This window comes from Madurella fahalii, assembly GCF_045866475.1.
Source record: "Madurella fahalii IFM 68171 DNA, scaffold_5, whole genome shotgun sequence".
Classification (NCBI taxonomy): domain Eukaryota; kingdom Fungi; phylum Ascomycota; class Sordariomycetes; order Sordariales; genus Madurella; species Madurella fahalii.
Genome location: NW_027263975.1, coordinates 3935845 through 3949652, shown reverse-complemented (window position 1 = coordinate 3949652; position 13808 = coordinate 3935845). Strand labels below are relative to the sequence as shown.

At 53.1% G+C, this 13808-nt stretch overlaps 6 protein-coding genes across 6 annotated transcripts; 4 read left to right on the top strand and 2 right to left on the bottom strand.

Annotated features, from left to right (window-relative positions):
- Positions 1-209: 209 nt before the first annotated feature.
- MFIFM68171_09760 (SGNH hydrolase-type esterase domain-containing protein) lies at positions 210-1055 on the bottom strand (the record flags this gene model as incomplete). Its single annotated transcript, XM_071065179.1, has 3 exons — positions 210-461; positions 634-951; positions 1023-1055. The coding sequence occupies 3 exons, from the start codon at positions 1053-1055 to the stop codon at positions 210-212; spliced, it is 603 nt and encodes a 200-aa protein (XP_070921280.1).
- A 529-nt stretch (positions 1056-1584) lies between these two features.
- MFIFM68171_09759 (mannan endo-1,4-beta-mannosidase) lies at positions 1585-2811 on the bottom strand (the record flags this gene model as incomplete). The annotated part of the gene is made up of 3 exons (XM_071065178.1): positions 1585-1799; positions 1858-1947; positions 2007-2811. The coding sequence occupies 3 exons, from the start codon at positions 2809-2811 to the stop codon at positions 1585-1587; spliced, it is 1110 nt and encodes a 369-aa protein (XP_070921279.1).
- A 2496-nt stretch (positions 2812-5307) lies between these two features.
- Positions 5308-5913, top strand: MFIFM68171_09758 (ABC transmembrane type-1 domain-containing protein; the record flags this gene model as incomplete). The annotated part of the gene is made up of 2 exons (XM_071065177.1): positions 5308-5423; positions 5535-5913. The coding sequence occupies 2 exons, from the start codon at positions 5308-5310 to the stop codon at positions 5911-5913; spliced, it is 495 nt and encodes a 164-aa protein (XP_070921278.1).
- Positions 5914-6001: 88 nt separating this feature from the next.
- On the top strand, positions 6002-6811 carry MFIFM68171_09757 (uncharacterized protein; the record flags this gene model as incomplete). The annotated part of the gene is made up of 1 exon (XM_071065176.1): positions 6002-6811. The coding sequence occupies one exon, from the start codon at positions 6002-6004 to the stop codon at positions 6809-6811; it is 810 nt and encodes a 269-aa protein (XP_070921277.1).
- Positions 6812-6906: 95 nt separating this feature from the next.
- On the top strand, positions 6907-9448 carry MFIFM68171_09756 (uncharacterized protein; the record flags this gene model as incomplete). The annotated part of the gene is made up of 3 exons (XM_071065175.1): positions 6907-7087; positions 8230-8489; positions 9446-9448. The coding sequence occupies 3 exons, from the start codon at positions 6907-6909 to the stop codon at positions 9446-9448; spliced, it is 444 nt and encodes a 147-aa protein (XP_070921276.1).
- A 194-nt stretch (positions 9449-9642) lies between these two features.
- On the top strand, positions 9643-11491 carry MFIFM68171_09755 (uncharacterized protein; the record flags this gene model as incomplete). The annotated part of the gene is made up of 5 exons (XM_071065174.1): positions 9643-10191; positions 10252-10594; positions 10897-10942; positions 11015-11045; positions 11336-11491. 5 exons carry the CDS (start codon positions 9643-9645, stop codon positions 11489-11491), a joined length of 1125 nt encoding a protein of 374 aa, XP_070921275.1.
- Between the last annotated feature and the right edge of the window lie 2317 nt (positions 11492-13808).

The window sequence follows — 13808 nt, the reverse complement described above, 5'->3', positions numbered from 1 at the left end:
GACACCGTGCACCACGCCGTGCCAAAGGTTTCCGGGTTAGATTCGAACATAGATGGGCATGACTGGTGCTAAACTGACCGGATTGGGTGTTAAATGCAAATGCAATCGATATTTGGGCTTTACTAGAATGAGGAATTTGACGACTGCCGGGAAGGACTTTGTTAGGAACCCGTCGCTCGTTCGCCCGGCGTTCCTACCCAGGTACCTAGCTATCCCTGAATCGCCCTCACCAACGGCCCATACCAACAATCCGCCAACTTCTCATTCCCCGTATTATTCGGATGCACTCCATCTCCCGTCATCCTTGCCGTATCAAACCCGGTCCAGCAGTCCACCACGGTAATCGGGCTCTCCGTCGTATTCTTGCCTGCCGCCCACCCGGGGATAGCCTCGTTCAACGCCACAACCCTCTGTCCACACTGCGGGCAGTTGGGCGGATTCATCGGTATGATCTGCGCAACCTACGATACCAAAACACGACAACCACGCCTCCCAATTAGCCCACACTTCCTCTCTCGCTCGGCCCTCACTCACTCAGGCTACTCACTCACCACCCCGGCCGTGTGATGGCAGCCGGGGTTGGTATTTAGGGTAAAGAATAGGTAGGCACGAAAAAACTAGGTGGGTACTCACCAGGATCTCCATCCGCGCGTTGCTCTCCCGCATCCAATCCACCATGGCGTCGAACGCCCGCACAATGTCGGCCGCGGGCCGGTTGCTCCACGCGTCGTTGGTCCCCAGGTGCATCATGACGACGTCGGGCCGCGCCTGCGCCAGCCAGCCCGGTAGCTGCCGCCGCGCGACGATGTCGGTCGCCAGGATCCCGCCGTGGCCCTCGTTGGCCCCGTCGTAGGGGAAGCCGCACCCCTGCGCCGGCAGCGAGCCGACGAACTTGGTGTTGGTCACGCCCGCGGACTGGAGTCGTCGGTAGAGGAGGGCCCGCCAGCAGCCCTGTTTGTGGGGTTATTATGGAAAGTTAGTTGGACAGTGGGGAGGGGCGGAGGGCGAGAGGACGGACTGACTGGACTGCCGGTGATGGAGTCGCCTAGGGCCATTATGCGGACTGGTGATGATTGAGAGGATACGGGGGATGTCAGGGTGAGAAGGAGGGCGGTAAAGAAGATGGGGAGGAGCTTGAGAAGAGGGAACGCCATTCTGGGCGGTATTTCGCTGGACGGTGATCTGGAGGAAGGGGGATGGTGTTGATGGCTGACTGCTATGGCTCTACAGGATAGTACGCAATGTTGTTTCAGGCTGTGCGTATATAAACACTTACGGACATTTGCACCAATCCTGGTAGGAAATAGCGGGACTCCCGATTACCTCTCCGATATCGTTTGCTCCCGTAGCCATGTTCCCGGGGAATTGAGACCCGGGGACGGCAATGGCCATGTCCATAAAGCAATCAAGACCTGATTGGCTCTGAGAAATACGCGGGCGGGGAGGCTCCGCGGTCACGGTTGAATTGCGAAATGGCTATTTTTCCGTGGCTTCTCATGATCCAAGTACGTACACACCTTGGCCAGCTTCACGGTCTTCGGGGACTACGCTTTCCCTGGCCAAACTAGCGCAAAACCGCCCCGCCTACAAACCGTTTATCGCCCGGACATGGTCAGTGACCAGACACGTAGCAAGGCTGGAGCCGTAGTAGACGGTATGGCCGTCGTTGTGTGTCTGCCCCGTGCTCAGCTGGTCTCCCCATTGCCAGAACATGTCACCTGCCATGCCGTTGGTAGCGAGGTCCCTTGAGGCTGCCTGCCACGTCCTCTGGACATTGCAGTGGTCGGACGTGACACCGTCTGGCCTTTTGGTCAGCGGCGTTGCTCACGAGGGAAACAAGTAGGGAGCTTTGCTTACACTCCTCTAGAAGGCAAGGCTTGCCAGCCGCCTTGCAAGCTGCGGCGTGATCCCTAATCCAACCAGGACCAAAGCTGTTCGGAACGCCCCCTACCGATGCAAGTCAGAGGCCGAGGTCGATAACGGAAGACGGGACGAATGGCACTTACAGCTGCCGGGATACATGTGGAAGGTTCCAAAATCCAAATCCTTGATGCGCAAGTTCTTGACAAAGTCGACACCCTCGCTATACTGGTAAGGGTAGCTTGTCTGCCCCGGCAGGCCGAAGCCCTCGTCGCCGAGAGTGATCATGTGGTTCGGATCCAGGCTGCGGATGTAGGCCGAGATCTCGGTCGCCCACTTAAAGATGACATCTGTGTTGCAGCCCTTGCAGCGGGGCTCGTTACCCAGTTCCCAGGCGAAGACGGCAGGTGAATCGATGTAGCGGCTGACGACAGCAGCAATGTATTTCTTGTACTGGTCCTGAGCCCGCGTGTTGGTGTACCAGCCTTCCTTGGTGCCGCCAAACGCCGAAACGTAGGCTTGCATGCCGCCATAATCGTTCCAATAGTTGACAAAGTTGATGATCAGCTTGACGCCACGCCTCTCTGCGGACTGGACGACATAATCAAGCCTCTGTAGACCGTCGGAGCCAGTGTTGATCTGCGAGCCCGACGACGAGAGCAGCTGGAACCAGACGGTGCCCTGATTTGGCCGCTGGTTCACGTCGTTGAACCCCCATACTCTGAGAATCTTGAGGCCGGACGACGAGATGTGGTCCAAGACGGTATCGACGTCCCTGTTATTAGTGAGGAAGCCGATCCAGTAGGAGTTGGTGCCGGCAAAGTAGCCCGTCTTGCCGTCGATGGTGAAGCGTGTTCCGTTCACTGTGGACGAAGCTGCTGCAGCGGCTGCAGGGAGGGCTCGGGCCGCTGAGAGCAAGCCCAGCCCGAGGGTGAGGATGTTTTTGATCATGACCAACAGTTTGGGTTGATGTTCGTCTCCGGTTGTTGGCGCGGGTTCCCTAGTGGGCAGTTGATAGAAATCCGTCTCTTGTCTTTAGCAGCTTGCTCAGAGCTCCCAAATAAATACTCAACGTACATGCATTGTGTCGATATTCCACTGTCACATTAAACATTTCGCTCGGGCAGCTTCCGTGGTGAGCTGCATCTGATCGCAAGGCCATATGGGAAATCCGCCTCTGATAGATTAACCGGGCCTGGAGGGCGGAAGCGGGGTGACCGTTGCTCATTTCGGAAAATTGTCAACATTAGCCAGATTCGCGATCTGAAAGGGTTTAGCGCTGTCAAGAGTTAGAGCGTAGTTAGCTGCAGGGGATCTCTTTTGTATAATTATATACCGCTCAAAGTCTCCTATATATTAGGATTACAACAAGGTACACTTTCTCTTCTTTCCTCCTATTAATACTCTATTCTTAAAGTCCCCGTAGATTTGTCCCCAGGAGGACGTTAACTCAATCAACTCACCATCTCTTACTTTGTTCATAGATTATGCCAGTGTTCATGAAGTGCGTGCCTCAGCGTCAGGGTTGACGCCATTGAGATCACCAGTTACGGGACCACGACGGAAACCCTGTAATAGGAAGGCTCTAGCTGGGGATCTAGACTGTGGCCTGCTATATATATAGCTATACTGGGTGTTAGGAGAGGAAAGAATGGCCTATCGCTGCCTGCTCTTCTCCTGATTCTGATTTATAACTATAATAGTTACTTTACTTCGCCGTCGACCGGGTGTATAAGATTGTACGTTACTTTGGTATCTATATAGTTAGCTGATTGCTTTTACTAGAGACTTATAGGTATATAGGGGATTCTTAGCATTATATAGATCGGTATAACTAATATAGTTCAAGGCATTTATCGGCTACTAATAGTATTACGGTTGCTGTCCGAGTGGATTGAGACCGAGTTTTGTAAATAGGTTATTTCTGCTTTTTTTTCCAGTAGCTTGATACGTGGAAACCCTCTTTCTGTTTCGCTACTTGCTTTCTGGGACATCGAGATTGGTATAGGGGGTGGTCCATAAGAACAATACATAAGCAAACTTCCTGTGCCTGGACTAATTAACGATATGACGGGTAATATACGAGGTACAATGAGAATCACGTTTCACAGTTTAGCTCTTGAAGGCGGTGGTGTTCGCAATTTGCTCGCTTATAATCCTCCAGCAGATTATGCTAGTCATCTATCTGAGCTAACCCTCTAGGGCCTGTAGTTACTTCGATATGATTTGTGGTATTAGCAACGCTGGCCTCGTCGAGATTATGCTCGGACGTCTATAGCTAACGGTTAAGGAGTGTATAACTAGTAAACACCCCTGTCCGACAGGGTGCGTGAGAGGACTTTCTGGGTTACTTCAATGCCACTAGAAAGGCGAGTGGTCTTGTAGAAGAGGTTCTCTAGAGAACAAAGTGTGGAAAAAATTGGAACTGTCAAGGGCTCAATGGCCCTCACGGTGAGGTGCGGGAGAAAAGCAATGGCTCCCATGACTTAGCCAATCGTGTGTTGCCCCAGCAAGTCCGCTCCTCTGGCTACAGGGGGCAAATGCCGGCAGATATCTTTCCCCCAACTCATCAGTTAACTAGGTCTACCGGACTTAAATCGAGGTTGGCTATCTCGTGGATGGTTCGGATGTAGGGAGCGGTGTAGAGACTTGTATTAATGGCAGTAATTCAGCGGTTTCCTGTATATTTGTCCGGACAATAGGAGATAACTAATAGGGTTCGGTTTGTGCACCGTGACCCCACTGATTTGTGAGGGCAAGTCTCGTCTCTGGATCTTGGATACGCATCCACATCCACACGCTGCCCTGGCGGGGATGATGACCAAAATTCGCTTTCCATTCTGGGTACGTATCTAGTGCCACGCCTGTCCTCTCTTGATCCACCCCGCTGTTCAGGCCTTGCTGGGGATTCGAGTGACAGAGATGCGTTCTAACTTACATGTAGGTAACACGGTTGACTTGGGTGTGCACAATTGAATAATAATTAGCACCCAGCCAGTTGAAGCAAATCCGCGCTCCTGACCTCTTGTGGTGGAGGGTAGACAACGCCGAGTGTCAGCTCGCATAGGTGAGCACGAGGCTGGCAGTCGTTTCCAATGAAATTGACTGGCGCTCTCGGGCAACATCACGCCAAATGTAACCCACCCCGGAGCGAACACAGGTTTTCTTTCGATCGCCGTATGGTATGGGGTCATTCATTAAAATCGGGAGGTATATCGTGTATAGGAATAAGGCCTGCAACTACTATGCCCATTCCGGGGCAGCCGCAGCTGCAGGAATTAATTACTACATACCTGAGGTACCTGATGGTCAACACTGGCGAATCCGGCGGCGACCAAGCAAGAGTCGGGCCCGCCCTGCCGAGCGGCTGTGTCGATAGATGCTACACAGAAGGGAATTGACACTATCCAATCGAGGATGTGAGCGGACCTTGCGGAACCGTCGACGATGGACACTGCGAACGCTTGCGCTAAGGCGCTGGTATTCTTGTTTCTCGTTAACGTTGCCCTCGCTGAGGAAGGCAACGCTGAGTTTGCGTTTATCTTATTCTCGGACATCGCACCGTATGTTTCAACTCGGCCTGCACGTTAGCTCCGTCCCGGTCGCCTGGTTAACCAAATCCTATGAAGAATTTTAGCACTGTTCGGAGAACAGCTCGCCTGACAGTTCCTCAGCGAGAGCTTCACATGGCTTGACCACTTGATCTTTGCCTGCGTCCCCCTCGGGATCGCCACAGCACTCTCGGGCGCGATCCGCGTCCAAGGCCCCAAGATCGCGCGGTCCTTTATCGGACGATTCAGGGAAAACCGTGCAACTGCCGAAATCGAGCTGATGTCCTCAACATCCCAAGAGGTCTGCGAGATGCTCAATGGCAAGGGAATCGTACGGACAATGGGCCGACCGACTATAGCGCAGATCATCGTATTCCCCGATCTCTATACCAAGTCCGAGAATGAACCAAACAAAGATGCTTCGTGCGGCATTTATAATCTACAGGAGGCGGTCAACTTTAGGAGAGAGGAGCCAGGCGTTATGAGCTATCGAGGCATGTGATTGATAATTACCACCCAGGTCACACACGGATGGCTGACGTAGGGATTGCTTATGATGGTAATTAGAATACCACAGCAAAAGCTACATAATGGTCGCAAATTGGATCGGACGGTTGGCGACGATCTTTCGCTCTGCCAAAGCGGCGCCCGAGAACAAGAGCAATAATGCTACAGTCACCAGCAGGACCGGACGGCTGGTGAGCATCTTGGGCTCCATCAAGACAAGAACTGACGAGGAGAAAGGCGCGGAGACTGCCGCCAACGTTACCAGCGGAGGGCAGACCCACGAAAAGCCCCAACTGGCCCACTTGTCTCTCGATTTCCTAGGACCGCCAAACCTCCAATTGAACCTCTCCTCTGGGCAGTCATCGAGTGAGAGGAAGACCATGGAGCTCTTCGCTGTCGCCGTCGTTGCGCTGATCCTGCAGTTCTCCTTACTCGTCGTCGCAGGTGTGGCAGTCTACCATCAACCGACTAGGGACTGGGTTGGATACGAGGCGCAGCCGTATGGGTTACCTTGTTACGTTATCGGATCCTCTTTTCTCTTTAATGGAATAGCCCTCTGTTCTTTTGTCATTGAGAATAGCGCCGTCGAGTTTGTCTGGATGCGCCCGGCGAGACGCAAGATATCGGACAAACACAATGCTCGATTGATCTGGCTCCAGCAGTCCCAGTGCGTTAAAGATCAAACCTTTGGCTCCTATGGAATCCTGAGCGGATTCAAACGTTACGTATTGACATCGAGCCGCCAGGAAGACGTGAAAGGTTGTGAGCACCACGACAAAGAGAGAAAATCGGATGGCTTGGTGCGCAGAAGGAAGAGTGCATCAGACGCGACCGGTGCACTTGCATACAGTCAGTCGCACCTAGACACCACGATTGAGGAGCTGACGTGCTAAGGATCCACATTGATTCTCCGTAGGCTGGAAGAGGATGGGAATGGCTTACGTTCTTCGGAGTATTCTCTGGCGGCCTCGGGTTTATAGCGCAATTTATGGGGCTACGGGGGCTGCCCTGGCAGTGCCCCATAGCCCAGCTGCTCGGCATTTTTCTCATGGCGCTCGTTAGGGCTCTTATCCGGCGAATGTTGGGAAGAATACCTCTTTCCTGCCGCGTGTTTCCTAAATACGAACTCGACTTTCTAGCGACGCGGATCGTCTTCGACGACCTCTTCCGTGAGTTCGACTATCCAAGGCCAGAGAATAAGAGTCTGGAACGAGACGACGAAGGGGGCGAACTGGAGAGGACATGCTCATGGAAAGTGGTCACGGCCGGAAAGAACACTCGCTGCAGATTCCCATTTCTAGGAACAGCGAGCGGCACTAATAGTACCGAAAATGATGTTAAGCCTGGTGCCGACATGATCATTGAGCTCGGCATCAATAACGACCGCAAGCCGGGTATTAGCAATGCTAAGGAGGCATTGGAAAGCATAGGCAAAAGTTCCCCGACAGCCGCCGTCATGGCCGACCTCACCGGCGGTGGATGCGGGAGCTCCAACATGTTTCGCCCCAAACATTCGTCGCGGGAAAGGCTCTGGCGGTCTGTCTCCCCTTGGATCCGGAGAATGATGCCGAGGACTGCCGTGAGATGCATGATGCATCCAGCCAGCAGCTCGTCCGCGTCCGAGAGCGGCTGAAAGACATGTGCAGGTGGGACTGTGGCGCTTCCGAAGCCGCCCTGGCTCTGGCAGAATCGATCGAGCGATTTATGCAGGCGTTCTTTCCCAGGTCAGACGACGACTCATTCTCATGGGCTATAGAAACCTACAGGCAATTTCCAAAAGCGGGTGCCCCCAAACCGACGAGGTGACCATATCGCTAAAGAGGCACATGGTAACCGAGAATGAGGAGAGGTGGTCTGTGGAGGTCGGCAAGGTTGAAGCCGTCTTATCGTTCTGGATGGCCAGCATTAAGGGCGATAGGATCAAAGCCAAGAGGATTGAGACCGCCAGGGGTGAGGTATCAAAGTCGGGACCGGGGGGTTCGGGCCAGGGGGGGAATGAACCTACTGACTGGAGACGCTCCAAGGCCGGAATCGGGTCGAAAGTGAACTACTGCAGGATCGTCGGCGAAAATTTTAACGACGGGGTGCTGAAGTGTGATATCTCGTGGTGGGTGAACGATCTGCTCGTAGAGCAAGCTCACATCAACGGTGGCAAGTCCAACGAAGCCAGGTCCGAAACACCTCCTTGGGGCGGCGAGAATGTTGAGTTGGTTATCGGCTTTAGCGGCCCCCAAAAAGGTTGGAAATGAGCCACCCCTCACGAAGCCTGCGTGGTGAGATGCGTGTGCCATCTAATTCAGATCTTTTACAGCGCGGCCCGGCGAGAAACCGAATGAGCTATCTCTCTTGTCCACCGCGTGCCTACCGACCATCCTTGCGCAGCATCTGTTCACGAGTTTTATGTGGGAAGTCGCTGAGAAGTTAGATAGGGATTGTCTCCTGTCAGGGGACGACGGGGATCTTGCCGACGCTGTCAAAGTCGACCCCAGAACCTCCACACTCGATGCACTCAAGGAGACTTGGTACTGCCCAAAGCTAACCCATCCGCGTCTCGAGAGCTTTGTCAAGCACGTAGAGGCGGCAGGCTCGGAAGTAGAACGGAGATTCTCCTTTGCATGGTTCCTGCGTCGAGTTTTCAAGACCTGTTGCCTCACGAAAGCATCCTATCACTGATTCCCAGCGAACCGCAGAAGATCTTCCACTACGGATGGGCCCGTACCGCCGACTTCTACCACGATGTGTTGAAATCTAGCATCGGAGCCGAAATCCGAGAGAAGTTTGCCCAGGCTGTGGTTATCCACGCCATGGAATTTCTCTTTCTCGCCTGTAAGCCGTATGATAACTGAGTGCAGCTCGATTCCGAGCCCAGGAGAGAAATCGAGAAACTTGTCGGATGTCTAGCTGCCAAGTTCCATGGCGTCTTGCGGGATCTGTTGCCATTTTATGTGTCGCAGAATCGACGAGAGACTTTCCATAATTTGTTTCGCTAGTATTGGGTTACGACCCAAAGCGAAATAGAGGGTGAGGATAGTGATGACAATGAGGACGACACATGCACGGCGACTGACGGCACAAATAAGACGCATGACCATGCGATTGAGGACATCAAACACATTCTCGCGGGGATCCGGCGAGAGGGAGGCGAGAAGGAGGAAACTATAGCGGAAAAGCCAAAATCGGAATCAAACCTGGAAGGTGAGTAAAGTACTTCATTTTAAGCTTCGGGGACTCGATGGTAAGCACCTGTGCTTGGCTGATAAACCAACAGCGCCGAAGACGCTCAAACGCCTCGGCTGGACCGATCTTCATCAAGCAGCAGCCAGATCAAACCCAAGTAATTACAGGAGAATGTTCCACAATCCCGACAGCAAATCAAAGCTAATCAACCTGAGGCCGGACAAGTCAGGGCGGAGTCCTATTCACGTGGCGGCCTCTTTCGACAACACGAACTTTCTCGAAGCGTCGTTAGAGGTATTGTGTTCTTTGGATGGGGAGCTCGGACGGCATGACGCCACTTCACCTCGCAGTGAAGGGGCAGCACGAGAGATGCGTCGAATTTCTGCTGAGCTACGATAAACCATCTAAGGCCGACGTGGTTGACCTCTGGGGACGACGGCCCGTTCACCTAGCGGCCTTAATGGGGAACTTTGATATCACCAAAAAATTAGTAGAGAAGGATGTGCGGCCTCACCAGGCTGATACATTCGGCTGAACGGCGCTCCATATGGCTGCAAGCACAGGAAGTGTCGATGTTGCCAGAGTCCTCCTCGCTGCCGGCGCAAACCTTGCAGTCAAGGACAATGTAGGCAGGACACCGCTCCATGCAGCCGTAATTGCGGACAGAGCCCAAGCCGCAAGCCTCCTCCTCGAACACGACACACACCCCGGAATTGTGGACAACGACGGCCTAACTCCGCTTGCTTTGGTCTGCAAGCTTGGGCGCTGTGTAGGGTTTGTCGAGCACGCCGTGCTGAATTTCGACGAAAACCTGCTGAACTGGAAAGACCAAAATTATGACGAATCCCCGATACACTGGGCGTGCGAGTTTGGGCAATACAAGATGGTGAGCATCATGCTAGCTGCCGAGAAGGTGGACCCAAACCAGCGCGCATCGAGATACAGGGGCTATACGCCTCTGCATCTAGCTATCAGGAGACCTGGAAACAGCGTGGTTGCGCTGATGTTAGACAGCCCCCGAGTCGATCCCAGTGTAACAGATGAGAACGGCTTGACACCGTTGGAGTTGGCGATCAATGACGCTACTAGAGAGACGGTGAAGATAGTGGCTGAGCATGCTCGAATGGGGTTTCCTGACCGGATCTAAGCCATGAAGACAATGGCAGAGACGAGCAGCCAGCGCTACGTTCTCTTGGAGTCGCTATTGAAGTCTTTTCCAGACAATATATTGCCGACTGCTGACCTGGACGACATAAATCACCGACTCCAACCACCGCTCGAGGCAGACGAGGCAATCCTCAGAGCGTGGGCGAGGAGGGTCCAACAACCAGCCGAGTGGAGGAGCACGCGTCGGCCGCTTCACACACTGGTCCGTTGCGGTGATAGAGATCGTATCAGGGCGCTTGTGGATTTGGGGGCCAACGCGTCCGAACTTGACGAGGATGGCTGGACGTTTCTCGATATCGCCGGCCGCAATGGCTATTCCGAGCTATTAAAGAGTATTGCGGCTTTCCGGTGTTTTCTAGTCTAAAGGGGGCATATCCGATCCCGGCGAGCTTCACCATCCGTCGGGGGAAAGGTATACCTCAACAGGTTGCGGCGCGCACCCAGGCGCTGCCGATCACTGCGTTGGGTTGAACGGTAATGAACTTTCTTGCCTGTCCAACACATTCTCTACTCTGATGTGACACAGCTAACTGCCCCTTTCTCGCATCAGAAATCGTTGTCGATCATCGGAATACGAGTTCGGGTACGGCTTTATGTTGCTTGCGCACAACACACTGCATCCCGCCATATGCAGACTTCTTCTACTTTGAAGTCCACATCCTCGACCTACCTAATGGAGAGTGCGTTACCAACCATTAAATACCAAACGTAGCCATTAGTCGTCGATACTGACAGAATATCACAAACACTAGGTATTTTGGTGTCGGGTTCAGCCAATCGCTGGTGCGCGACGGCAAATATCCCGGACTTGTCGAAGGGTCATAGGCCTACCATGTCGACGACGGATGCCTCTACGCTCAGGCGCTCGGAAAGACGGATAACTCATGCGCAGAGAGTGACGTTGGAGATTACGGGAAAGATGCCGTCGTGGGATGCGGTTTGAACATGAAGACCGGAGAGGGCTACCGCACGCTCAACGGCCAGCGGCTTGATTCGGGTGAGCTCAACTTGATCTGACCATCCACGCTTCCTTCCTTTCCGAGATGAAATCTTGCTAATCTGACCGCACTGAGGACGCATTCGTGCACCACAAGTTCCAAACGGGCAAGATCTACCCCATCGTGGGCTTTTCAGCCGACCATCATGAGGAGAGGCTCGCCATTCACTTTCGCGTCGTCTTCCGCGAGTCCGCCGAGCATCCTTTTCTCTACAAAGGCCCTTACACCTAGGGTTATCTGAGTTAAACTATAGACCGGAACTGTATAAGGAGATAAACTCGTCCCGCTGAAATCGCATCGATATAGTGGACCAATCCGGCTCGCGGGAAACTGCATTTGATGGTACACGAACGGTCGCCGGTCCAGGACCGAGGGAGTACATGAGTGGCTGAAGTCAGACTCTGTTCTCGAACCGGAGCGGGCTAGTCCCATTGTTCGGCCTTTAACCCCAACGGAATGCTGTCAGCAGTTAGGAAGGCAACTTGACTGAACGAGACATCCATTGCGTCTGCTATGGCACGTCCGACCCTGTTCTACATAGAGCACTTAGAGAAAAATAAGGGCATAGTTGATACGCGTATATGCGTAGAGGAGGAGAAAGTTTCCAAGGCTGTTTAGCAGTCAAGGCTGGATATAGCATCCTACTAAATCGACTGCCTGCTCTATCATCTTGACGGCCTTGTTCAGGTCTTCAATGCTACCGTTGTGTTGTAACTCCTTGCTAGTCTTACAGCTCCATTGTTTTAGACTTGCTGCCTCGAGTCCCACCTTCTCGGATTTTGCTTCTGCGCCACTTTGCTGCCTCATAGACATAGAGAGTTAGTACTCGGCTTCCCTTTGTTAAATCTCCCTTTCTCCCCCCACCCCTCCTCCCCGGGGCGCACAATGCCAACAGGTTCTCAAACAACAATTCCGCTAATTCTAGCCCTTATGAGGACGAAGAGACATTGTATACAAGCCGTGGTTCTCCCTATTTCATGATATGGGTACATTACGTCTTCGGGTATGAGCGTACAGCGAACGTACGATGACTCAACTATGCGAACATCATGTCCAACATCTGAAATCGCCGAGCGCGATCCGAGTGACCCGCAGCAGTCGCTGCAATCCACCCTTCTGCTCGCTGAATCGTCTAGACGAGGCAAGATCGGTCCTTGACTCGCAGCATAAGGAGTGCATAGCAGATGCTACCGCGCGGTAGACGGGTGCTGCAAAATAAGTCGCGACTCTCTGAGGGAGGATAACAACTTCACGACTATCAAGAAATATTTGATGCAAGCTCCAAACTTGTATCTCTCGCGTTACAATACCCGGACGGGAGGCTGCGGGATTTGCGAAAGCTGTTCACTAAAACGCCACGCCCTACTCTGGGCGCGAATGCCGTAGCTGCACTGCGAACCTGTGCCCTGGCTGGCTCAGATGGCTTGAACTGCTGTGTTACCAACCGAGACATGCACTAATGCAGTACTCCCTCGTCACGAGACGCTGCCTTACCGAACCCCAGCCGTCTTTGTTCGACCCCTTTCTGCCTGGCGGGCTGCCCCGCTGCGCCTCGGCGGCCGGAGTGAACCTTGGGTGGGATTCTTTGAGAAATCATGGATGAAGAGACCCCGTATTTCACAAAGACTAAATGAAGTCTTTAATAATTGAGACGCCGAAGTGAATCCCGAGGCTAAGTGAACCTCAACTGTCCCAACTGGTCTACCCCAGAAGCCCTAACAGAATCAGTATAGGTCGCGCATTGGTTGTCGGCAGGTATAAGAATTCGTCAGCTTCATCCTCACACAAGAGAGTTTACCAGTGTATCTATCTACAACGGACCGGCTGCATCTCTACTATCAGAGTCTGAATTCTGATGCTGAATCACCTTAAGTCGTTGATCAGCGCAGACACCAAATCACGCGTTGGGGTCGAGAAGGGATTGGTGGATCGCAATAAGGTGGTGATTTCAGCCTTTTGTGAAGACATAACGGGCAAGAGAGAGGTGATGCCGTTAATGTTCCAGGGAAGGGGAGGGATGGTGTCGGTAGTCGTCGGGATGTCAGGTAGGGTGGGATGGGAAGCGAGCTTTCAGCGCTTTAATTACTAGTGCAGCGCTGGCGCCGCAGTCCATTTCCTAGAAATTTGCAGCCTCATTTTTGGATATGACAATGGATCGATAGTTGAATCCAGTCCGTGATCGTCAGGAAAGCGGAACTGGGTTTTGCCGAGATGAATCCACTCAGTTGACCTACCCGAATGAGGAGTGGGGAAGGCCAGCCGCAAAGTGCAGTGATGGGAGTCGGGCGACGGATGGAATGAGGGTGTGCGGTCAAATTGCGGAGGGAAGGCACCAATTGATGAGGAAACCGGGGCCGAAAAACTGCTACCCTCGCCAGATTCTCTAAGTTTGGGGCCAACTGTACATATGTACCGCAAAGCTGCTCCCTGGGATTGGTGCCCCGAAATTTACTGCATGCACAAACAATTGGCCCCAGAACCTGTTTTTGCGATGAGCACATACAAAAACCCCGCATCCCTCTAGCATATTATTCCCTCCGGGGTCGTG